The sequence below is a fragment of the Lampris incognitus genome, chromosome 2, assembly GCF_029633865.1.
Source record: "Lampris incognitus isolate fLamInc1 chromosome 2, fLamInc1.hap2, whole genome shotgun sequence".
NCBI classification, from domain to species: Eukaryota; Metazoa; Chordata; class Actinopteri; order Lampriformes; family Lampridae; genus Lampris; species Lampris incognitus.
The window spans coordinates 121,201,210-121,227,880 of NC_079212.1; the positions used below are offsets into that span (position 1 = coordinate 121,201,210).

Genomic DNA, 26,671 nt, shown 5'->3' on the forward strand with positions numbered 1-26,671 from the left:
ACAGGGTACTGATACCACACCAGCACAGCGGCTGCTCAGTCGCCGTACCAAAACACTACTGCCAACCAAGGCAAGCCTGTTACAGCCGAAAGTTGTGCAGGTGAAACAGGATTTACAAAATAACCAACAACGGCAGAGGGCATACTACGACAGGTCGGCTAAAGACTTGGACACGCTTGCCCCAGGTGAATGTGTGAGAGTTCAGCCTCTCGCACCCCACACTGGCTGGAGAGTGGGCAAGGTGCTGAGGCCGGTCGATAGGAGATCCTATGAGGTCCAGCTGCACACGGGTGGTGTCATCAGGAGAAATCGCAGACACCTCAGGCATGCACCAGGGGCAATCTTCACTGACACTATGGACATGGAGATCAGCAGCCCCAGTAAGCCAGAGAGTGTTGAACCCGGACATTCAGAGAGTGTTCCTTCTCGCAGTGTCTTAGCAGGAAACAAAACCAAGGACACTGGTGACAGGGCCAACCCTGTTACCACCAGATCAGGCCGCTCTGTTGTGCAGCCGCAGCGATACAAAGACTTTGTGACCTCACATAGATGAATGGATCTGTAGCACTAATGGACTTTGGGGGGGGCATGAATGAAAAAGAAAAAAAAGTGAATCACAAATGTTGTGCAAATGTATTAAAGGTTCTAAAAAAAAAAGAAGAAACTGAAAAGAGAAAGGATGTAACAATAGGAACTATTGTTAGGAACCATTGTTTAGTTCCTTGTTTACACAGGGGTCGTTTAGGTTGTTGCACCTGGAATAACGGACCGAGCATGATGCATAACCTTACGTGCCGAAGTTATTATTAAAGTTTATAGCCCCGTGGGGTTGAAACGAGTTGTAACGTCTCATTAGTAGAAGGTAACAACACACTTTAACATCTACCTGATCATGACTACGACGTGAAGCACCTTTCTGTGGAAGACCAGCTTGACGCAGTAAAGAAATGCATCGCTTTTTGGAGGACGAAAATAAAAAGCTGAAAAGTGAGCGTTTTGGTCTAGAACGCTTCCAGTGTGTGCCCAATCTGATCAGATTTTACACTGGTTTTAAAGATTACCACGCCCTCAAAGCACTCTTCCTAGCTTTACAGCCTACTGCAGAGTCCATGGTGCGATGGACTCAAATGCAAAGGAACAGCCATAACCTAGAACACATTTCTGTGTCTGGCTTCCATGCAGAGCATTTATCGCTGACTGATCAGTTTTTCCTGTTCTTGTGCCGTGTGAGGCAGGGCTTTTTTGCTCTGGATTTATCTGTACGATTCAATGTGTCGCCGGCCACAGTCAGCAGGAACTGTACGACGTGGGCCAACTATTTGCTCTTTATGTTGGGGACCCTCCCAATATGGCCTAGTGGAGCAGCAGTAGACGAGCTAATGCCACCAGTATTCAGGGAATTCTACCCAAACACAAGAGTGATACTAGACTGCACAGAGATCCGCATCGAGACAGCTAGTTCGAAGGTTTTGAACACCATGACATACTCCCATTATAAAAGTAACACTACACTGAAATCCCTAATTGGGATCACTCCCTCAGGGTCAGTTAGCCTGGTAAGTAATCTATACACAGGATGTATTTCTGATAAGGAGATAACTAAGAGGTCATGTGTTCTGGACCTTTTAGAGTCAGGTGATGAGGTCATGGCCGATAAGGGCTTCCTTATCAAAGACCTCCTCGATGAAATAGATGTAAAACTTGTCATCCCTGCATTTTTAGGCCCAAGTGGACAGTTTAGCTGTGATGAGCTCACAGACAGAGTATTGCTGGCTTGAGAATACACGTCGAACGGTCAATAAGACGCATACAGGAGTACCTCATTTTTGATGGAGTCATACCCCTTTCACTAAGTGGAGCAGTCAACCAACTGTGGACTGTGTGTGCTCTCCTAACACATTTTCAGGGACCACTGTTTTAAACTTTTGTTAAATTCAGCTGACAAGAAAATAGTGTACACAAACCTTAGATAGATTGAAACATATTTAACTTCATTTCAGTACAGTCCCATTTTTTTAGCCCACACCTTGAGATGAGCAATCACTATCTTAGTTTAGTAAACAATTGATGATTTGAGTTGGTAGCGAGTTCCAGTTTATTGCTACAACAGAATGACAGTTGACCGAACATATTTTAGTTTAAAATGAACCAACAGTTTCGTTAAAGTTAAAGGACAAAGAATGAAAATATTGTAGATGGGACAATCCAATGTATAAATATTGAATGTACAGTATAAAAATTAAATGTATGTTTTTTATTTTATTGTGATTAAACGGCTTCTTTGAATACAGCCCTTTGTGTGTGTCTCTCCTCACTGGCACAGGAGAGGCAGAAAGTACTCGAAAAAGAAAAGATCCAGCTTAGTTTTCATATTCTCCCATCCCTTGGGATCTGACGCCCCTTCTCTGCCCATTTTTCGATGTCATTTGTGGTAAATGACGGTAGGTGCTCGAGGTTAGTAGTCCAAACCATGTTTGCTGCTGGCCCCGGCTGCTTGATTTCCGATTGAGTAAGAAGGGGGCGTGGCTAAGTTCCCACCACAAATCCAAGATGGCCGCGGCGTGAAATGGGCGTATGGAGCCGTGGGAAGTGGTGAGCAGTGTTGGTAATGGACCATACGCTGTAAGAACCAAACTAGGTTGGACCGTGAATGGGCCCTTAAGGGAACTCTGCAGTCACGCAGATATGCGAAAACCGATGAAGACAATGGTGAATCGTATATCTGTGGCCTGTTTAGAGAACCCGTGGCTTCAACAGTTCAAGATGGATTTCCCCAGGTCCGCGGTGGTGTAGCGGTCCAAGCATCGGCTTTGTGTCGATGCAGTTGCCCACTGGGGACCGGGGTTCGCGTCCCGGTCTCATCAGATCCGACTATGGCCGGACTCGATGAAGGAGCAATATTTGGCAATGCTGTCTTTGGGAGGAGGGCGGAGTCGGCTTGTGTTCGTCACATGAATGCGTCATGAGTGCGTCTCTGGGTGTGTCGGAAAAATCAGTGGTTCGGCCTGGATTCGCCTCGCCACTTTCATGACGAGGCGTCTCCTCCGAGACTGCCGGCCAGAGAGATGCAGTTGGCGAACGCATGCAGTACGAAGGTGGGTGTTTGAACTAAAATAGGGATCGATTGGCCACTAAATTGGGAGAAAAAGGGAAAAATCAGAAATACATTTATTAAAAAAAAGATGGATTTCCCTGAGGGAGGAAAACATGATGAAGTAGAAATGTCTAGAGAAGATCATCAGTTCATGGACATGGTCATGGAATCAGCTAAACTGGTGGATGGTCATTACACCATATGTTTACCTCTAAAGAGCAAAATGGTCAGCATGCCAAATAATCATAAGCTAAATGAACAACGAGCACACAACTTGCAGCGGAAGTTCATCAGGAATGCCTGCTTTCAACAGGAATAACACAAATTTCATGGAACAACTTATTCAAAAGGGCTATGCAGTGCAGTTGTCCAGTGAAGAACTGACACACACACAAGGGAAAGTGTGGTATATACCACACCATGCAGTATACCACCCAGTGAAACAGAAATTGAGAGTTGTGTTTGACTGCGCTGCATACTATCAGGGCACATCCTTAAATGAGCAGCTTCTTCAAGGTCCAGACCTGACCAGTAGTCTAATTGGCGTTGTAATCCGATTCAGACAAGAACCCATTGTAATCATGGCAGATGTGGAAGCAATGTTCCACCAGGTTAGAGTGCCTGATGATGACTCTGATTTACTCCGATTCCTTTGGTGGACAGGTGGTGACTATAACCAAGCCTTGACTGAGTACAAAATGACTGTACCATTGTTTGGGGCTACATCTTCGCCTAGCTGTTCCAGTTCTGCTCTGAGAAAGTGTGCTGAAGACCAGAGTGGGCAGTTCAAAGCTGAAGTGGTAGAGACAGTGTTGCAGAATTTCTACGTGGATGACTGCCTGAAATCTGTTGCTACAGATGAAGCAGCCATATCAATGTGTCAGGATCTGATCAAAATCTGTGCCAAAAGGGGTTTTCATCTCAACAAATGGGTGAGCAACAGCCGGAAGGTACTGAGCTCCATTCCAAATTTGAACTGGAAGGAGAGATGAAGAACTTAGATCTGGACCAGGATGAACCTCCACTGGAAAGAGCCCTTGGTCTCATCCGGTGTGTTGAGTCAGACAAATTTAAGTTTAAGATCACCATCAGAGATCACCCTTTTACCAGAAGAGGACTGCTTTCCATTGTTGGTTCAGTCTATGATCCATTAGGCATTCTGGCACCAGTGGTTTTGCCAGCAAAGACTATTCTGCAAGACCAATGCAGACTGAAGATCGGATGGGATGACAACCTACCTGAACACATTAAGAAGCGGCGGTCTGACTGATTAGCTGGCCTTCCAGCTTTGGAACACTTCTCAGTTCCAAGATATCGTAAACCTGAGAGTTTTGGAGTTCATGCATTCGCACAATTGCATCACTTTGCCGATGTAAGTGAAAACGCGTATGGGTCAGTCAGTTACCTTTTGTGGAACATGGATAACAAGATGCATTGTGCATTTATGATGGGCAAATACAGAGTGGCGCCTCTCAGGCAACCTACTATTCCCCGTATGGAGATGACTGCAGCGACAGTAGCTGTGAAAATGGATGGTGTTTTGAGAAGAGAGATACAACTGGATCTTGCAGAGTCGATCTTTTGGACTGACAGTACAGTGGTACTCAGGTATCTCCAGAATGAGGCCACATGTTTCCGTACATTCGTCGCGAACAGAGTTTCAGCTATTCTGAGAGGCTCTGAAGTAGAACATTGGAGACATGTCACCACCTATAAGAATCCAGCCGACTGCGCCTCAAGAGGCAAAAGGTGGAAGAAAGCCTTCACACAGTCTTATGTGAGGTTGAGTCGATCACCAACAGCTGACCTATCACAAAGGCATCTAGTGACCCAAATGACTTGGAGGCACTGACGCCCAATCATCTCCTGCTGCTGAAGGTGAAACCATCATTACCACCAGGATTATTAAACAAGGATGATCTCTACTCACGGCGTAGATGGAGGCAGGTGCGATATATGTCGGAAGTATTTTGGAAGAGATGGATTAAAGACTTACCTACCTCAATTCCAGGAGCGACAACGATGATCCACAGCATCTAGAAACTTTGCAGAAGGAGACGTGGCTCTTCTGGCGGATGACTGTGCTCCAAGAAATTCATGGATTATGGGAAAAGTCATTGAGGCAATTCCAGACAAGAAGGGGCTTGTTCGCAGAGTTCGCATCAAGACATAGACCAACATCTGGGACAGACCCATCACAAAGATCTGTCTCCTCATGGAATCTGAAAGGGCAGGTGATAAAGACTGAGCCCCCACGATGAAACATGTGCTGGAAACCTCTGGCTCTCGCTCTTTCGCGCTCTTTCGCTCTCTCTCTCTCTCTCTCTCTCTCTCTCTCTCTCTCTCTCTCTCTCTCTCTCTCTCTCTCTCTCTCTCTCTCTCTCTCTCTCTCTCTCTCTCTCTCTCTCTCTCTCTCTCTCTCTCTCTCTCTCTCTCCCTCTCTCTCTCTCTGTTTCTCTTTTTTCTTTCAGAAAAAGGGACCCGTCAAGCTGACTGGTGAAATATTGAACTGTGTGCTTACCAAGCACTTCCTTTTCATATTTTGTAACATCAGATGTTTGATAATACAAATGCCTGTTCATTTTATGTATTGATGTAATTTGATATGGAATTTGTTATTGATGTGGTAATTGTTCTAAGCTTTAGCATTATCAAAACAATTAGGGGCTGGTATGTAGGAGCCAAATGTCTCCTAATGGTTACCTAATTAATGTTTTAATTAGTAATATGAATAATTAGTTTAAATACTTATTTTTTACACATTATATACTTTAGGTAACTGCTTTCTTTATGGTTGTATTAAGTTTGCTGTGTAGTCTTAAATAGGTGCATTTAACGTGCACGTTAACGTGCTCTGGTTAGGGGAAGTAGGTGGAATAGCGAGTTGCCTAGAGGGAAGAGTGGAGCCACACGTTTTTTCTGAACGTGCATAGCCTACGTGTATTTGTGCTTTGTGCATACGTGTATTAGGTCAGGATAAAAGTTATTATTTCATGGATGCAATTCATTATTTCACTGTATGTCTTCAAGCAAGTTTTAAATAAATATTTAAAACGCAAAGGAAGAATCACTCGTGGACCAAACAGACCAGTAGAACAAGCATCAGCCATAAGGCTCTTCTCTTGTATTTAGTTTAGTTTATCGGGATAGTTATAGCAGCCCTTACATCAGCTCTGTGTTTGGTTTTCTCTCTTCATTTCAGGTTGTGCTACTGCAGTGGCAAGCTCTGGTTGTGCTTGTCGCGGCTGAACCATAACACGTCTCCCTTGTCCCACTCCAGCATTGTCTTGGCTGTCTGCTTTGGGTCATTGTAATGCTGAAAGGTGAAGCGTCGCCCCAGTCTGAGGTTGTGTGCACTCGAGTAGGTTTTCTTCAAGGACCTTTCTTTATTTGGCTGCATATACCTTTCCTTCAATTCAGGCCAGTTTTCCTGTCCCTGGTGCTAAGAAACACCCCCACAGCATGATGCTACCATCATTGATATTGCTGATACTATTTCCATTACATCACATTCTTTTTAACTTGATCATTGGAGGGAATTGATATACACTGATCAGCCAAAACATTAAAGAGAGACTGACATGCCGTTTCTGAACACATTTTTTTAACATTGGGAGTTTGAATCATAACCGAAAATAGGTGTGGTTTTATGAATTCAAAGCTATTGGCTGCTGTCTTTCCATGCATTTCGCATGCAACCACGGCATGGTGGTAGGCCTATGGCACGGCAGTGCAATACAACTTGGCGAATAATATGTTCATGATACAAATAACTGCTGGATAATAAATAACTGTTAGATGATATATATATCATCTAACAGTTATTTATTATGTATTTTATATATATATATATATATATGTATATATATAGATAGATAGATAGATAGATAGATAGATAGCAATACGTTGTAGAAAGATCGATAGTTAAGTCTCAGCAAAATAGCACAAACTCGAGCCAAGTAGCTAGCAGGAGGGGGTGAAAGAACGGCTTCTCCGTGGTTTTATAACATCATGCTACGGACACACCCTATATGCAAATTGACTGGTGTCTACAATTTGTCATTGGACACCATCTACAGTCAATCACAGATCTCTCTCGAGCGGCCGCAGATGCGCTGTCTTGGCCACTGAATTTCTCCATGATCACATTCCAACTCTGAACATAGCCTATCAATAGGAATTTTCTGATTTTGATGTCAGTATCACTTTAAAACCACTGACAGATAAGTGAATAACATTGATTATCTTGTTAAGATGGCCCCTGTCAAGGAGTGGGATATATTAGGCAGCAAGTGAACAGTCGGTTCTTGAAGCTGATGTGTTGGAAGCAGGAAAAATGGGCAAGTGTAAGAATCTGAGCAACTTTGTCAAGGGCCAAATTGTAATGGATAGACGACTAGGTTAGAGCATCTCCAAAATGGCAGGTCTTGTGGGCTGTTCCTGGTATGTGGTGGTCAGTATCTACCAAAAGTGGTCCAAGGAAGGACAACCGGTGAACTGGAGACAGGGTCATGGGTGCCCAAGGCTCATTGATGTGCATGGGGAGCAAAGGCTAGCCCGTCTGGTCTGATCCCACAGAAGAGTTACTGTAGCTCAAATTGCAGAAAAAGTTAATGATGGCTATGATAGACAGGTGTTAGAACATAAAGTAAATTATAAGTTGCTGCGTACGGGACTATGTAGCTGAAGACTGGTCAGAATGGCCACACTGACCCCCTGTCCACTGCCGAAAGCACCTATATTGGGCACTTTTGCATCAGAACTGGACCATGGAGCAATAGAAGAAGGTGACCTGATCTGATGAATTACATTTTCTTTTACATCATGTGGATGGCTGGGTGCATGTGCATCGTTTACCTGGGCACCAGGATGCACAACAAGAAGGTCCTGGGTTCAAGCCCCGGGGTAGTCCAACCTTGGGGGTCATCCTGGGTCGTCCTCTGTGTGGAGTTTGCATGTTCTCTCCGTGTCTCCATGGGTTTCCTCCGGGGGCTCTGGTTTCCTCCCACAGTCCAAAGACATGTAGGTCAGGTGAATCAGCCATACTAAATTGTCCGTAGGTATTAATGTGTGTGTGTGTGTGTATGTTGGCCCTGTGTGATGGTCTGGTGGCCTGTCCAGAGTGTCTCCTCGCCTGCTGCCCAATGATTGCTGGGATAGGCTCTAGCATCCCTGCGACCCTGAGAGCAGGATAAGCGGTTCGGATAATTGAAAGAATGGATGGATGTCCATCCATCCATTATCCAAGTCGCTTATCCCAATTGGGGTTGCGGGATGCTGGAGCCTATCCCAACAGTCATTGGGCAGCAGGCGGGGAGACACCCTGGACAGGCCGCCAGTCCATCACAGAGCTGACACCTTCACACCTAGGGACAATTTAGTATGACCGATTCACCTGACCTACATGTCTTTGGACTGTGGGAGGAAACCGGAGCCCCCGGAGGAAACCTACACGGATACGGGGAGAACATGCAAGCTCCACACAGAGGACAACCTGGGATGACCCCCAAGGTTGAACAACCTCAGGGTTCGAACCCAAGACCTTCTTGCTGTGAGGCGACTGCGCTAACCGCTGTGCCACCGTGCCGCCCACTATTAATGTTATTGTTATTAGTAGTAGTAGAAGTAGTAGTATTACAGTAACATAAGTACAGGATACATACTAGATACAAACTGTAGATTCAAATAGAGTTTACATACTATAAATATTCAATAATTTTCAACACACTACTGTGACCACTTTTGTGTTGAAAATTTACAAGAATACAGCAATGAACTGCAACATGTATTTCTTGTAATATACTAATTCTAAAATAAGAAACTAAAAAAAAACATTACATTGCAGATAAAGTTGCTGCCAGTAAAATACTGCAAATCTACAGTGAAAAATTTTACAATTTAAGCTTTAAATGTAAAGTTATGGAAAAAGTTTTTATATTTTTGGAAATATTTAAATTAGACCAGCAGTGAACAAAAATTGAGCTCAAGTATTTGGTTAAATAAAACATCACAGAGAATGTCCACACAAGCAACATTTCTGACATTTTATGCATATATATGTATTTTTTTGTAGTTATCCACACCAATTTGTGTCAACTCTTGTAAGCAAATTTGTATACTTAGATAATTTATTTCCTCTACCAAGATACCAAGCTAATTAAGACAAATCGAGATGGTGTTTACACAGTGTGACTACTACTAAACTCATGCTGGGGGAAATAAAAGCCCCCCTCCAAAAAAAGGGCTGAGTTTTATAGCTCTCAGAGAATGCCACAGCTCAGGACAACATGCTATTGACATAATGATGGCATGAATGCCTGCCAGAACTGTTCAGAGAGAATGAGGTGTTCATTTCTCTACCGTCACCTGCCTCCAGCATTGTTTCAGAGAATTTGGCACTTCCTCAAACTGGCTACAAAACTTATTATAGATAGCATAGAACTTATAGATAGCATGTAACAGCCATCTGGTTTCTTCACCTATAGGGCCCTCTGAGACCAGCCACCCAGACAGCTTATGAAATTGCTGGTTTGTACAACCAAAGAATTTATGCAACTAACTGAGAAATTGGGAAGTTCCTTGCCGGGCTCATAAGCTTACTGCAATTTAGCGCTGAGCAAATGCTTACCTTTGGTGGCCACAGGCACACATTTTCTTTTCAAGTTACGATCAAGAGATACATTTGTACCCCAAGTCAAGGGAAATCCATGGATTGGTGCTGAATGAATAGTAGTCAAATGACTGTTTTTCTTCACATAAACTAGACGTTTACTGAGTTGTTACTTTTGTTCTGTGCATGTAGTTACTGAGTGAATCTTCCATCTTCAGGTTTGGCCTAGGCAAGAATCAATAAGAGATATACTCACATTTGGGGTTTAGCTGTTACTTTTATGGATTACATTCGGTAGTCAATGCACTCTTCATTTCATTCTCTGTTCTTCTCTGATGCCAAAGTAAACAGATTCCTGAAAAAAAAAATTATCCAGCCCAAAGTAATTGTTTGTTTGTTTGTTTGTTTGTTTGTTTGTTTGTTTGTTTGTTTTGTTTGACTTAATGCTCTGTTTTGAGGTTACACAACTTCAGGACTTTGATTTTTCTCCCACATCTCCAGGCAGTACCCCCAGAACTTGGAAGGTTACACTCGCCATCAACCTCAGCTCCATTTCCAACCCCCTGCTGGATTTGCTCAGACACTTTTCTTTGTGTTGTCCAGACAACAATAGCCAGAGGTATAACAATTCCTGTATTCAAGCCCACCACACCCCCAAATCAACCTCCTCTCAAAGTCTCACCGGCATAGGCCTGTTGAAAAGTTTCAAATGGCCCCGAAAAGAGAAGTGTTTATAAAAGAAATTAAATCGGACATAAGAAATCCCACCGCACATTAGTTGTGGAAAAGTTAAACCAGCAGTGAGTGATGCACTTCTGCTCTACCCCAAGATAAAGAATGAGAGAGGAAAAAGAGAGCAGGGGACTGGCGGGGTGGGGCAGCTGCAGTGAGAGGGGGATTTCTCGAGCCAATGAGACTGCGGGAAAAGCAGTCTGTTCCAGACCACGAGGCCCCATGTCCCCGCCCAGCATGTAAAAACAGTCTGGCTCTCAGTGACAGCTCAGACAATATGTGAGAGACAGAGAGAAGGACTAATCGACCAAACTGCCGCACACTTTTCACTTAGACTCTAGTCATGGTTGACAGGGATCACTGAGACCGGGGCTGTTGGACGGACCTATTTCTCTCCACACCTCTGATTTAAAACATGGAGGTGAGTGCTGCACCTGCTCTGTTTTGAAGGGGGGAAAAAATCTTTAAATGGTTTTAGCGATGAGAAGTGCTTTTGTTTTAGATGTGATCCATTTTACTTTCATTTAGAACTCTCAAATGAGAATGTGCAAATGCTTTTCTTTTTTAAATTAATTATAACTTTGTCATTTTGGACCTGTGTCTAATACTGTTCATTGAAATTTGCCTGTAGACCACCTGCTTGGATTACACTTTTAACTTGCGGTGTCAGCTACCACCTATTTCTACGCTCAACCCCCCTCAACCACCCCATGACCTGCACTGGTCCTCAGCTCTGCTGCGGGGTGTAATCTGATAGGACTGCTCCTCGGAGAGTGCTGAGAATGGGAGTTTATGAGCCTCGTTAACTCACAAACCTTAGAAGTTCACTTATGAAGTCAAGCTGGTGCTTTTATACATAGTAAGAGCGAGGCAGTTGTGGCTTGGTAGTAAGGGCATTCACAAACATTGGCATTCGCACCATTTTGGTTCCTGCAGCAGCATTGGAGGACCCTCAATGAGATTCCGAAACACTGAACACCAACATAAAACAAAGTTGTTGTTTTTTGTTTTTTTTATTACATTTCGTTAGGAGTTTGCTCATGGTAGAATGTATGATAACGACTGTTTTGACCACTGGCTTTCTCTCTATCTACTACCAATACGCCTATATTTTGCATAAAGACAGCAAAACGGTTATGTAGTGTAAATATCTAAAAGTGGTCTCAAGATACAGTCCCTTGGACAGAAAACCTGAGGGTGAAAATGCATGAAAAAGTGTTGTCATAACCAAGACAAGACTTTCATCTATCAACAAATCAAAAGTTTTCCCAGATCTTGTGAATTGTACACAGTGGAGGAAGGAGCTGCACATCATTGTGACATTTTCCCATACTGAATCACTGTGGGAATGAGCTCATCTTTCTCACAGCAAACCTTAGACAACTCAGCGTTGGCTGCTCGAGTTGAGCGATAAAATATGTCACTATGAGCAATCTCATTTCCATCCCCCGATGTGAGTTTTGTGTTGGATGATTTTATTTCTCTTTGTGAAGCTCTATTTTTGTCTTATCATCTTGAGACATGAGCCAAAAGACCTTCACAAGGACTTTTATACAACCTGATGGGGTTAACATGCAAAAGTGGAGTCATCTGCTGCAACTCCCACACAAGGAAGTTGAAATAAGCATGCCTTTTTTTGGCTCAGAATGTCATCCGTTTGTGTCTGTTTTGTGGCTTGTAATCTAGTTTCTGTTGTAACTGATCCTATACAGTAATCCATCTTCATGACCTAGTTGGATTATTAGGATTCCAAAAGAAAAGAAGCAGTGTAATCCAAAAAGAAGATTATTAGTATTCTAATTAGGCTATTATTATTATTATTATTATTATTATTATTATTATTATTATATCAGGCCACATTCAGGCTAGTGACGTGAGTGCTGCAGCCATCCAAAACCGCTGGAGGCTTTAACCCACCCGCAAACCAACCCGCGGTTGGCAAATATATGTCAGTGGATCCCCAACCTGCTGTTTCAAGCCCCACTTTTTTTTTTCACCTGCTCATAAATGTAACCTGTTTTGTAAGCTAACATGAACTGTAGCTTGTACCATCAGTTTAGGCAACTGGATTGGACCTTTGCTTAGTTGCTTATTTAGGTTTATTGTTGAAACACCAAATAACTATTTAGGCTTGCCGTGCCCTCATTTGATAAGCTATAGAGAGACTAAACCTACAATGAATGCAAGAATTGTATAAGTTTGGAGAAATGTGGTGCATTGAAATAAATTCTGAGCGCATCGGAAGCAAGTTGATGGATGACCTACAGCATGCAAAAGATGTGCACAGGCTACTTAGACAGGTTTAGACAGGTCAAGATAAATAAATGAAAAAAAGTTAGGTGGCCTATTAAGGTAAAATATGAATTGAAGATTTAATATAACTACATTTTTCTTTGCATAAATTTGATCTACCTGCAACCTGCTCAAGGTTCAACAGCAAGATGTTCTTTCGACTTAACCTGCATGTAAAACTACAGGTCCTGCCAACTTTGAGGCAAATCGCACATCACTATAGGTTCCAGCACAAATCTCTAAGTTGCTGCATCTATCGGGAAGTGACTGACTTGGATATATTTAAAGGTTCCTAGAAAAGACAATGGCATATTACTGCTTTCTACAAGTTACAACCAAATTTTGTTGTTGACCAATCACCAATGAAAAATCGGAAGCAGCATTGGTAAGGAATGATCTCTGTGGAATCCAGCCATGGTAAATGACAGACATGTACTGACCTTGTATGAGATGGTTATATGTGCTCTCAGTATGCAATGACTGGTGAGCATGGGGTTCGCTTGACACAATGACCATCACGGTCAGGAATACAATAGAGAGATGTTAGCATAACATGACATCACTGACAGAAAGCAAAAGATGAAGCTCAGGAAATGTGTAAATTAATAAGACCAGACGGTGGAAAGAAGATAAGTTTTTCTACAGGAGCACAGAGCCTAAAACTAACACTCATGCTGTTATCTGCTATGCCTCAGCCTGTGTATTTCTCAATCAGCTATGACTGTGCTCTGAGCCAAGTCTAACTGTGTTGTATTTCTTTGAAATAATGCAATGTATACTGCAGAGCACCCGGTCACAAACTTTGCTGTATTGTATGGCAACTTACTGTACTTACTTATACGTAGGTCGGAGCAAATTCCACGAAGATGGGGTTTGATTCATAAAACTCTTCAGTTAAAGCACAGGGATTCAAAAGTCTGTGTGAATTCTTAGGATAGCCATAGAGAATGGTGCACCAACTTAGTTAGCAAATCTACATGCTGGATTTTCCATGTGCGTAACGGTACATGCACACAAACATAAAGAGTAAAGAATGCCCCTACTAGCCAACCGTGTACTGTAGCATGTCGTGTAGTAAATATCAATACATTTTCAGCATACTAAATTCAAAGCATACTGAAGTCCAAATGCTTACTAAAGTTCAAATGCTGAATGATATCAGATGTACTTGGTTTATCTTCACACAGTATTGCAGGTAGAGTGCATTCACGCTTATCTTATTTAGGGTGATTGAGCTAAATATGAAAACACCCCAATTGAAACAAGTGCCTTTTTATACACCTGGAGGCATTGGACTGCTGTCAGGTGAACCCTGAAGTAGTTTGTCTGTAGTGAGGATGCATTTTCTCTGAGAAGTTAAAAATAGCCAGGAAATTAGTCATGTAAACAAAGTTACTTTGACCACTTTCCGTTGCAGGTGTCTGATACTTCTGCAAATGCTTCCTATTATGTGCATCAATACTATGATTTTCTCCAGTATGTGGTTAGATGTTTCTGCTGATCAACTGGGGCTTAACATTAAAACTTTACTTGGTGACTTTACATTGAAAGCATTCATTACCATAGTGTAACACAAACAGATTCTGTTTAATACCCTCTGCTTGTTAGGTCTCAAAATAGTGTCCAATGAATGGCTGGTCTGAATGACTTAATGATGTAAGATTCATTAAGATCATTTTTAACCGATTCCAAAGCGCTGTGGGGATGTGAATAACCTAGCTGTATTTATTTGCACTTAGTTTTTGTAAGTGTCATCTCAGTCAAGCTTGAAAAAAAAAGACATCCTGTTCACCATACTCTGTCTATGAACCCCACTAAATCATTTCAAATCCATCTCTAAACCCTACTAAACCATTTTAAATCCAGTGTACTGAATCAGCATAAGGGCCCGCTTTGAGACACACTCAGGGGAAGAAACGATCAGAAAGTTTATATAGCATTATTTTTTCCCTCAAACATTTGCTAAAAAGGCCTTCCCATCCTCCCCGAGCTTGCAAAAAAAAAAAAAATCTGGTACCCTATCCTTAAACAACTCTCCTTTCCACATAAAGTACCTTTTTCCCCTGACACCACATTTTCTTCAGCTAACATCATGGTGCAATGTCCTGTGCCTTTGTGGTCATGTCAAGCACCTTTTCCTCATAGTCAAACCTCTTTCTCATACTTTTACCTGTCCCAACATATTGTAGCGAATTCGGGAGGCAACCACAGGAACTGCCGCGGCCGGGACGCGAACCCGTATCGCCCACCGCGGGCGACATCGCTAACCGCTCGACCAAAGGGTCAGAGCCGTCAGTCAGCGTGTCTACTTATCCATGCACGTTACACTACACCGGTCCTTCAGGAAGCGCGTCCCCGCTAATTCACTACAATATACTGTCCCATACCTCCCCTCCATACAAAATGCTTATAATGTTTGAAGCAGTCCTGTACACTAGACATAAAAGACACTTACACTCTCACCACTTATAATAAAACTTATTCAAAGGGGGTTGGGTTATGCCGTTTTTAACTTCTTGTTTGAGAATCTCACCCAAGGCACCAGAAGCACACCCAAAAAAAAAAGCAAAAAAAATCAAGTGTCAACTATATCGCTCCTCTGCTCAATACTCAAAATAATAAATTTTGAGTGTTTGTATTGGTATTTTTTCTCTCAAATTATTGCACAAATCTTTGCTGTGTATTCGGTTGTGTTGGTTGGTCATAAAATCGCCTCAGAAATTCTCCCAACTTGTCTGTGTATAATATTTGACATAGTTCTCACCAGCTCCCATACAGGAAATACCAGGGCAGCTGTAGCGGGTCAGTGTCACTGCCATGGAGTCTGATTTAGATTCCACAGCCTCTTCTTGTATTTGTTTGGATAGGAGAGGGCCGATAAAGGTGAATTTCCATGGAAAACATGGATTGATCGTTTTAGATTATAAAGACAGATTTGGTTGTGATTCATCTCCAAAATGTCAAAAATTATCTCCTCATTGGCACAGCTGCAGACTGAGTTCCTAAGTTTTTCTCCTCCTCTCTGTGTCTGAGTGTCTCCATATCTCTACCCTGCCCCCCTACCCTATTGTATCTAAGTTACTGTGGGAAAATCTAATATGTCATTAATACAGACTAACTTCCTGTCCAAAATGCAATGAGTGAGATTGTCTCAACTATGTGCTCTGCCTCATCTCGAATATAACTCACCCCCTGCCCCCCATGCACACATACATACACACATGCACGCTGCCCTACCACCACTGAGTTAAGTGCACTTTCTTGTGGGAAAAAGGGTATTTCAAACATTGTCTTTCATTGACTTATTGTTCAGTCCCGCCTATTTGTGCACAACCTCAGGTGTAGTGTGGTTTTTGCATTTATGTGAATTATATATTGGATCAGGCACTGACCTGAGCAGGAGGTCACACCCTAGAATGTTGATGCATGAAAGACCAAAGTGAAGTTAAAGGTAATGGTTCCCACATTTGTTTTCATTTTCCGGACGGCTCCCGACAGAGAGGTGCTTTGGAGTTGGACATACTCAATACAAGGAAACGTGTCAATTTCTGGCACTCACTCAGATGAGATATACTTCCTTTGAAAAGTGGTTGTGCAGAATATTGCTGTAATCAAGGTGTCCTTTCGCAGTTGAAAACAGGATTTTACCGTGTTGTGTTTGATCAGACCATGATAATTTGTGAACAGGACGGTGGAGGGAGACAGGAGGGAGAGGAAAAGGGAGAGACAGCTGTGTGGCTGAAGTACTGAAACCAGCTGTCAGGGTGGCTGATCTGCACAAGCAGGCGTGTGCAGGAATCCAAAAGACCCACAGCTGAATCTGACTCTCTCCGTTACTGTACTCCTTAATATACACAGTAACCTTATCCCTGACACGAGTAAACACAGCACAGGGTCCCGCAGCATTTCCTTCCAAATTCTGGAAAGGCTGTATAGTGTTAGTGGTAAATATATAAAGAGTTTACAAAGTTGTCATTAATAACCAAGCCAGAGAATAGGCTTAACCTCAAATGCCATTTTGGCTTACAGTCACCATATGACAACTGAAACTCAAACCTATAACCTTGCACCAAGATTGCAAACGCAATGGTATGATCACTGTCATTTATGGATCAATACTGAAATAAGACAGTGATCATACTAGAAAAAAAGAAAAAAAACCACTGTGACATTGAATGATCAAATATATCAATGGATGAAATACATACACGGTTGATATGTGAGTATTGTGATCGTAAAACCCCACATGTAGTAGTGACTTGACATTTCATCTGAGATATCTTCTGTGAAGACGCAGTCTGCAGAGGATGTTACCAGGGAGAAAGTATAACTATGTAAATCTTGATGGGAAGGTCACTGGCTGTCATTTGACCCTTTGTATGGAGCTTGCATGTCTGCAGCATGACCCAGAGGATTATGAAGGGAGTTTGCTGAGCTTTGGGGAGTGTGTGTGTGTGTGTGTGTGTGTGTTGGGGGGGGGGGGTGGCAGGCTGTGCTCTGCTGTGGTCAGAGTGTGCAGGCTGTGCTCCAGGGGGCTGAAAGGCCTGCACCCCCAACAGGTGCTGAGAGTGTTGGACTCTTACAGTGAAAGGACTCTTTGTTATGGAAGATTCACCCACAGAAAAAGGGCAACTCCATGTATGGCAGTGCCAGCAGCCCCTGCCATGCTTATCAGCTGAGGATGGTGTGTGTGGCCGGCTCTAAGTGTGTGTAAGCTTTAAAGAGCACTCTGACTATCCTTCCTCATTTCTGGTCCCCGATATACTACTCAGAAAGATGGATTTCTCAATGGCACTTTATGAGCTAAAGTCAGAATTGAAATACTCATGTAGTATTTATGACATGCAATAGATACATATAGGCCACCAATCTAGTTTGAGAATAATAATTCAGAGCTGGAAACAAACTCAGAATAACAGAGTATTCACCTCTTCTCCTGCATGTGGGAGGACTTCAACCCTTAACTAACCCTGAGTAAATCTCTATTGTTACTTGATTTGATGCAGGTATCCCTTGACCTTTGACTTCCTTAATAAATCATACCCAAACTCATCTGCTATACGTCGACATTATGGCCTGGCCTGGAACAACCACCACCATATTATTATTCTTATACAAATTTCCTATAACTTCTTGCCATAATACAACATAATAACCGGGCCCATTCCTTGCGCCTAGGGTTAGAATGAGGTAGAAGTCTGTTTGATGAATAGTGTCTTTCTTAGGATATGAGGTGTTCCAAGTAGTGCGATTTTCTGTAGTTCTTGTATTTTGATGTTACCCGGGATCCGTTGGGTGTGTTTCTCCATCCCTTTTTTTACAAGTCCCAGGGCTCCTATCATTACTGGTACTGTTGTGGTTTTCATTCCCCACATTCGTTCAATCTCTATTTCAAGGTCTTTATAGTTCGACAGTTTTTCAGTTACTTTTACTGAGGTGTTCCTTTCAGTCAGGATGGACATGTCGATGAGTAGGCAGCTTTTTTCTTTTGTGTTCTTGATGACGATGTCTGGTCTGTTGGCCTTTATCTCACGATCTTTCTGTATTGACATGTCCCATAAGATTGTGATGTCGACTTTTTCTGTCACTGTTTGGGGCTCGTGCTCGTACCATTTTTCTTTTGTGTTGATGTTGAATTCTTGGCAGATGTTCCAGTGCAGGTATGTGGCGGCCTTGCTGTGTCTTTGTAGGTATTCAGTTTTGGCCAGCTCAGGGCACCCTGCCACGATATGGTCAATGGTTTCCTGGAATTGACCACATATCCTGCACGCTGGGTCGCGGGGATGCTGGAGCCTATTCCAGCAGTCATTGGGTGGCAGACGGGGAGACACCCTGGACAGGCCACCAGGCCATCACAGGGCCTGACCCCCCCCCCCCACACACACACACACACAAATTCACACCTAGGGACAATTTAGGATGGCCAATTCACCTGACTTACATGTCTTTGAACTGTGGGAGGAAACCGGAGCCCCCGGAGGAAACCCATGCAGACACAGGGAGAACATGCAAACTCCACACAGAGGACGACGCGGGATGACCTACCAAGTTTGGACTACCCCAGGGCTCGAACCCAGGACCTTCTTACTGTGAGGCAACCTCACTAATCACTGTGCCAACGTGCCACCCTATTATTATTATTATTACTAGTGACTTATTATATTTCTGACTAGAAGTAGTTGTCAGTTTTTTTCTTTCTTATTTATGTGATTTTCTTTTCACTTAGTTATACTATTTACTGTTCCTAGATGAAACAGACAAACAGTTCTTTGTTCGTATTTCTGGGTATAAAACATAACAATGACGACCTGTCCATGCTTATAGCAGTTGGCCTGCTCGTTATTGTTATAGTTACATTTGCAAGTTGTTTTGTATACGTCTTGGGACGATCAATAAAAAAAGATGGAGGGGGGGGGTTATTAGAGTGTATATCAGTTTAGTGGGTTTGCATATTCATGAAGTTTGACTTCCTACATGTCGCTCACGTGAAATACATAGGACATAACTCAGTATACTTAAGTAGAATATCTAAGTTGAGTTGCTGAAGGAAGTTTAACATTTCACTGAATAACGGATATCTTGAATGCAAAGTAGAAAAAAAGTAAATCTAATAAAGCAAGTCTATCAAATAAATCACCCTTTTATCCATCTGGATCATGGAGTCAGGATGCATAATACTAACCAACATCTTTACCACAGTTGGAGACACTCTCCAGTCTTGTTAACACTATTGAAATTTTTTGGTCGGGTTGCACCAACTGATGCAGCGGCAAACGCATGTGTGTTGGAAACAACTCCAGCAAGAACAATGCCTGAAATGTGATGCTGACGTGGCCATACTTCTGTTGGGCAAACAATCAATATTACTGTACAATAGTGTTACGATATATTTTGATGAAGATTACAATGCTGCCTGTATTAGCTTTGCTCCAAAGATGCGATTACTGGAGAGCTGTCCGCACACGAGTGACAATGGCTGCTACATCTTGGTCTATGGGCCAAGTAAATCAGCTGCAACAGGTCTATTTCTCTCCTTCAATTAATCAATAAATTAATTGATTGATTAATTAATTAATTACCGTACAGTCAACTGTACTGGAACATTGCTCTACTGTAATAATGACTGTCCAGCAGAATCGCCACATTATCATCATGTTCCAAATGGATACAACAGTGAGAAACGCCACAGATTATAGCTTTAATTCAGTCATTTCATTCAAAGGCATTTTACCCATTGTAGTCTGAATGGAAGAAATTAACAAATGTTTAAAAATACATCATGACTGGTGAACTATTAAGTTTTTTTTTATCAAGACTGTTTTGTTACTGACAATCTAAAAGTACATGGTTTGGATGGGCATTCGTGATAAAATGGGTCAGCATGGTTTTCCTGTTTCCTGTGGGGGGTTTTTTTTTGGTGTAGGCGGAGCTCAGCCTTGAATTTTGTGTATCTGTACAATGAGTCAAGCAACATGTCAAGCATAAGACATAAACTTCAGTTTTGACTAAGGGTTGTAGTTTGTTGGCAGGTTTCACCATTAACAGCTCTAAACTTCTCATTAGATTGCCCCCAGACCAAAGTTTTCCCACATCAGCTTGTGGCATCTGCGTGTAGCTTTATTTGTGAAAAACCTACCAGATATAAAGGTGTTTGGAGAAGTGTACATGCTGGTATGAATAGTGGCAGTAAAGAATCTCAACATGTGGTAAAGGCTTTACAGAGGTGCACAATTTTGGAATGTGTATGTGAGATATGAACAAATGGGTGTTTTTATTTTCTCGGGGCATTAGATTATGCAGTTGTCACTGACCACATGTTAGTTTTAATCTGGTGTGTTTAAAATGAGGATTGTTGTGTTAGAATAGCTGTGGATGAAACATCAATTGAGTCATGGTATAATCTGCACAGTGCAAAATATTTTTGGGTTAAGAAAGCTTACTTGCATGAAAGAGGAAGCTTTCAGGGGGATTGTTACTGTTTATTTCAGTGAAGGAAGCGCCAATAGGAAGTGACAATTCGGCACATGAGAGGCCATTCTAATGCACCGTCTGTGCTTAGTTTTTCCATCCACAGCCATTCTAAAATAGGACAAAGTATGACATGGCATTCATCCACCTGTGCAAAGTGCAATACATTGTATGGCCTTGTGTATTTTTTCACTGTGAAACTGACAAGTACTGTACTCATTTGTGAATCGTGCTGTGGTAATTTCTTGCAAAAGGAAACACCCAAGGCCACAGCTGTGCCATGAAACATTGCCAATTATGGCATCCACAGTCAAGGTAAAAAAATTTTGTTAAGACGCATCATGCAGTAAATATAATTATGTTGAAAATAATATGATACACGATCTTCGTTCCAACCCACGTGTAGCGAATTGGGGGGACAAAGCAACCACAGGAACTGCCGCGGCCGGGAAGCGAACCCGTATCGCCCGCACCGCAGGAGGCATCGCTAACCGCTCGACTAAAGGGTCAGACTCGCGAGCCGGCGGCCAGCGTGTCTACTTATCCATGCACGTTACACTACCCCCCTCATTCGGGAAGCGCGTCCCCGCGCTTAAGCTATCAGGTCCTTCACGCCTCAGGGCGCCTACTTTTCCGATGGCCTTACGGTCGCTCCATCCCACTTCTGACACCAATGTAGCGAATTCAGGGGGACAACGCAACCACAGGAACTGCCGCGGCCGGTAAGCGAACCTGTATCGCCCGCACCGCAGGAGGCATCGCTAACCGCTCGACTACTTATCCATGCACGTTACACATGGTCATGAACTTTGGGTAGTGACCGAAAGGGTGAGATCGCGGATACAAGCGGCTGAAATGAGACTCCTCTGTAGGGTGTCTGGGCTCAGCCTTAGTAGAGATAGGGTGAGGAGCTCGGACATCCGGAGGGAGCTCGGTGTAGAGCCGCTGCTCCTTTGCATCGAAAGTTGCCAGTTGAGGTGGTTTGGGCATCTGATTAGGATGCCCCCTGGTCGCCTTCCTTTGGAGGTTTACCGGGCACGGCCAACTGGGAAGAGACCCCAGGGTAGACCCAGAACTCGTTGGAGGGACTACATGTCCAATCTGGCCTGGGAATGCCTTGGGATCCCCCAGGAGGAGCTGGAGGGTGTTGCTGGGGGAGAGGGATGTCTGGAGTGCCCTACTGAGCTTGCTGCCACCATGACCCGACCCCAGGAAACGGCTGAAGAGGAATGAATGAATGAATGAATGAATGAATGAATGAATGATACAGAAATGAAAGAATGTTAGCTGTGAACGTTTCTAAAAGTTCTCATGGGGTCATGGACCTAAGGATATTGTCTCATTGTCATTTAAAATGTGTTACATGTTGACCCCCCACCCATGTTTTCCTCTCCTGATCTTTTGTGGTCCCATTTACTCTGCTCTTTATTTCAGAACAAACTTGCAAAGGCTCTCTATGACAACACCGCAGAGTGTCCAGATGAGTTGGCTTTCCGAAAAGGGGACATTGTCATGGTGATGGATCAGAATGTGGCTGGCACCACTGGATGGTGGATGTGTTCTTTGTATGGACGGCAAGGGCTGGCCCCTGCAAATCGACTACAGCTCTTAAACCAATCTGGAACAAATGTGGCTCCCTTGAGTCATGGCACTGAACAGCCAAAATTACTTGACTGCAAAAGTGGGGACAGTCCTCAAAATATCTATCAGATCCCCAGCGTACCAAGACCGTCAAGTGGCCCAGCATATGAACATATGGACAGGATCTATAAAGTACCATCTACTCCTCTGTCGGCTTCCAAAAGTCACATCCCAGCAGCACTTAAGCACAACACTGAGGAGACAGAGGGAAGCAAGGTATAATTTGTTTTCGAGTTAACAGGTAGCAGGAATTCATCCAGGGCTATTCTGTGGTTTTTGCAGAAATGAACAAAAGCACATGGCTAAATGCAGACATTAGCTTGTCTATTGCTCCCGGGTCAAACTTGGGCCTCCTCCTTGGGAAGTGTTAACTCTTATGATTAGAGAGGTAGACAGTCGCTGAAATGCAACGTTCATAAACCCCCTGCTGGCAAAAGCGCTTACAGATGGGGACCAGGGGCCTCTCCATGGGGACAGGCATGCAGCACTGGGCTTTTACAGGCCTGTAAAAGACAAACAGAGACAGACTTCAGACACTTTTTAACTGCAAACAGCAGTCCATGCCGCCAAGGACCCAAGAGAGAAAGAGGTGTCTGTATGGGTGCCTTTGCAGCAAAGGGCGGGGACAGGTCTACCCACATGTTCAACATTTCCTCTCCTGCTCCAGGGGAGCCCTGTTCCCCTATGCAGCAGCCACCTTACTTTCAATGAGTAGCATGTTTTATATTATAGAACTCGGTTAATTGGCAAAATACATGCATAATGGGGTTTTCTGGTACTCTGAGAGAAAATACTATCCCATCGGCATTGATACACATGGCAACACTAAACATATTGTTCACCAAAATGGATGAAGTCCCCCTCTGGGTTGTTCTTTATCAATGTTAATGATTCCAACATGTGATGAGATGCCTTATCTCCTCAAGTTTAATCAAAATCCTATGTGGTGTTTGAGAGATCGTGTGAAACACAAAGAAAAACTAACAAATAACCATCATTACCCCAATATGGCCAATAAGTGCAATTTATTTAAAAAAATACTAGGAGGGGGTGCCTGGGTAGTGTAGCAGTCTATTCCATTGCTTATCAACACAGGGATCGCAGATTCGAATTCCCGTGTTACTGCCAGCTTGGTCGGGCACCCCTACAGACACAATTGGCGGTGTCTGCGGGTAGGAAGCCGGATGTGGGTATGTGTCCTGGTCGCTGCACTTAGTGCCTCCTCTGGTCAGTTGGGGCGCCTGTTCGGGGGGTAAGGGGGAACTGGGGGGAGTAGCGTGATCCTCCCATGTGCTATGTCCCCCTGGCGATACTCCTCACTTTCAGGTGAAAAGAAGCGGCTGGAGACTCTACATGTATCGGAGGAGACATGTGGTAGTCTGCAGCCCTTCCCAGATGGGCAGAGGGGGTGGAGCAGCGAATGGGATGGCTTGGAGAGTGGGGTAATTGGTCAAGAAAAAGGGGGAACACCCCCCCCTCAAAAAAAAACACCGGGAGACATTGGTGAGATATCTAACTCCCTCAAAGTTTGTCAAAATCCACTGTGTCTAAGATATTGTGTGTGATGAACTAATAAACAATGACCAACCCATAGTGCATCCACAGTATGACTGGGTATAATGAGGATTGGTTGCCAAATGAATATCATATTCTGTTTTCTGTCTTTCATAGCTCTCAATGTTCAGTGTGCTATCTAGTCCAAAGGGGGAAGTTTACGATGTCCCAAACCAAACAAGAAGAACCTTGCTTTTCACTGTAAGTCTCCGCAAATACAGTACACATATATAAACTATCAATTAACTGTAGAAATATTCAGTGTACAGTGCATATTGGTTAATATTGATTAATCTTGTGTTTTCATTCTGTTCTTTTTGGAAATACTGATAACAGGCACCAAAAACTTCAAGACAGCCAATTCGAAAAGCCTCACTGGTTCCCATTTCTGAGCTAGAGAGGAGATTTGAATCTCAAGAAGGTTTGAAGTGTAGTAGCCCGAGCGACACTTATGTAAGTTAGAGACATCTGGTCAGTCTGTGTATTGATGTACCAGGTTACCTACAATGTGCTTACTTGTGCTTGCTGGTGTTGCGCTCAAGTTTTTTGGTATTGTTTTCTCAATTATTCTGTGTGTATCTGACTTACATTTTGTAATAAATGTCTTCTTTTACACAGGTTTATGCAGTACCTCCACCTCTGTCTCAGGACCCGAGCTATGACATCCCTGTTCCCTCAGCCACTGAAACCCAACAGAGAATGGTCAGTGGATTTAATACACTCCCAAATCCACGCAAGCCAGAGTGGATCTATGATGTGCCAGTGTCTCCTGAGAAAGCAAATCTAGCCCCAGGTTCCTATGGCACCATGCCCTCCAAAGCTGTTGGCAGGCAGGTCTATGATACTCTCCCAGTGCGTGGCTGGCCAGAGAATAGCTGCAGTCCAACGTTCTCTCTGTATGATATACCAAAACCACTAGATGTTCATAGCCCACCCACAATACTGCCAAGAGCCCCTGGTTATGAAAAACTATCAACACAGAGGTTTTCAGAGGACCAGGTATATGCAGTCCCACCCCAGGAGCATCCATCCACTGGGGCTCTGAGTGGTCCCCATAGAGATCATATACCTCTGGAGTGCAGGGGAGACTCAAGCAACACTTATGAACACACCAGAGCACGTCTGCAACGTATTCGGAAGGTACTCATGCCTGCTTCCCTTCACGACCGGCCAGGAAATGGTGACTCTCTGCTACAAGAGGATGATGAAAAAGGCAGAGTCTTGCGTTTCTCTACAGCAGATAACCAGAGGATAAGCACGGCTTCCAGCTCCTCCACCAGCTCCTGTGACTCCTTGGCTCTCAGCTCATCTTCTCCAGAGCCACTGCGGGAGGTGACCCTCAGCCAGGAGGAGGCCAGTCGCACACTGTTGGAACTCCAAGATACTGTGTGCAAGGCGGTGCCCCCTCTAATGGAGTTTGTCAGCAGCAGCTGGAGGAGCAAAGAGCATCTGGAGAAACACTTGGAAGAGATAAAGGAGGCAGCAGAAGGAGTTGCATGCTCTGTGACAAGCTTCTTGAACTTCACCCTGGATGTTAAGGGCAATGCTCGCCGTTTGACCGATGCCAACCTGCAGACCAGGCTGCACAAACAACTGTCTATTGTGGAAGACTCAGGCATAATCCTTCAACAAACTGTTGGTGCTCTGAATATGGCAGGCTGGCCCCTGAGTACTCTGTCCCAGGATCCAGGGCAGGTTCAGACACCTGATCAGCTAGAGCGCTTTGTTATGGTAGCCCGCACCGTGCCAGAGGATGTGAAGCGCCTTGTGTCCATCCTCAATGCTAATGGCAAGCTTCTGTTCAGGCCTAATCAGAGGGAATCAGAGCTTACCAATACCAAAGGGCAGACAGACATGAAGAAAAATCCAGATCCAGATGAAAGTGAACAAGGAAGTGAGTTAATGGAGGATGACAATGACTATGTGCAGCTACAGGTGACAGCTTTATTATCTTCTACACCTTACTAATGATGAGCAATATGCCAATTAAATAAATAATGATCCTAATTTGAATATATAAGGGCTAAGGCCCCTTAAAATGTAATGTATTTGTTTTTGTCTTCTCCAGACTAAAACTGATTTTGAAAAGCAACAAAAGATTGTACAGAAGGAACCAAAAGATGTTATTTCATCTTCTAAGACACCTAAGGTGAGAATCACCGCAATGTCTCTGCTTTTATTTTTTGCTTGAAGAGCATAGCGAAAACAATTGAAAAAGAACTATGCTGTTGTCTCTTATTGGTTCATCATCAAATTGACTACCCTGTTTACATGTGTTTTCTTTATACTAAGAGACAGAAGATGTATTTGGAAAATGAGATGATAAATATTTTTCATCCTTAACTCCTTGTTTTCCCACACAGGTAGAACAAAAACGGCATTCCTCTGAACCACAAGTTGGCACAGATGGGGTCCGCAAGCCCTCTCGGGCAGAGCACTGCCGGCTGTACTTTGGTGCTCTTCAGAAGGCCATTGGTGGTTTTGTGAGCAGCCTGCAAGATGGCCAGCCACCAGAGAAGTTCATTTCACACAGTAAGCTGGTGATCATGGTGGGCCAGAGATTGGTGGACACCCTCTTCAGGGAGGCTCACGACAGAGGGTCTAGCCAGAACCTACTGTGCAAAAGCAACCACCTGTGCGCTCTCCTGAAGCAGCTGGCAGTGGCCACCAAGAAGGCTGCGCTGCACTTCCCAGATAAACAACCTCTGCTCGAGGCTCAAGACTTTGCAAAGGAACTGGCCCAAAGAGCACAGCACTTTCGAATATCACTTGACTTCTGA

General features: G+C 43.5%; 1 protein-coding gene across 1 annotated transcript; it reads left to right on the forward strand.

Annotated features, from left to right (window-relative positions):
* The first annotated feature begins 22,076 nt into the window (after window positions 1-22,076).
* cass4 (Cas scaffold protein family member 4) lies at window positions 22,077-26,671 on the forward strand. The gene is made up of 6 exons (XM_056301576.1): window positions 22,077-22,553; window positions 24,009-24,092; window positions 24,228-24,344; window positions 24,510-25,826; window positions 25,960-26,040; window positions 26,255-26,671. The coding sequence occupies exons 1-6, from the start codon at window positions 22,077-22,079 to the stop codon at window positions 26,669-26,671; spliced, it is 2,493 nt and encodes an 830-aa protein (XP_056157551.1).

Excerpts from the sequence above, each read along its gene's own strand:
- cass4 (XM_056301576.1), top strand. The coding sequence starts at position 22,077 with ATGTTTTCCTCTCCTGATCTTTTGTGGTCCCATTTACTCTGCTCTTTA. Across the intron at positions 24,345-24,509 it reads GTAGCCCGAGCGACACTTAT|GTTTATGCAGTACCTCCACC; the intron begins GTAAGTTAGAGA and ends TCTTTTACACAG. Across the intron at positions 25,827-25,959 it reads ATGACTATGTGCAGCTACAG|ACTAAAACTGATTTTGAAAA; the intron begins GTGACAGCTTTA and ends TGTCTTCTCCAG.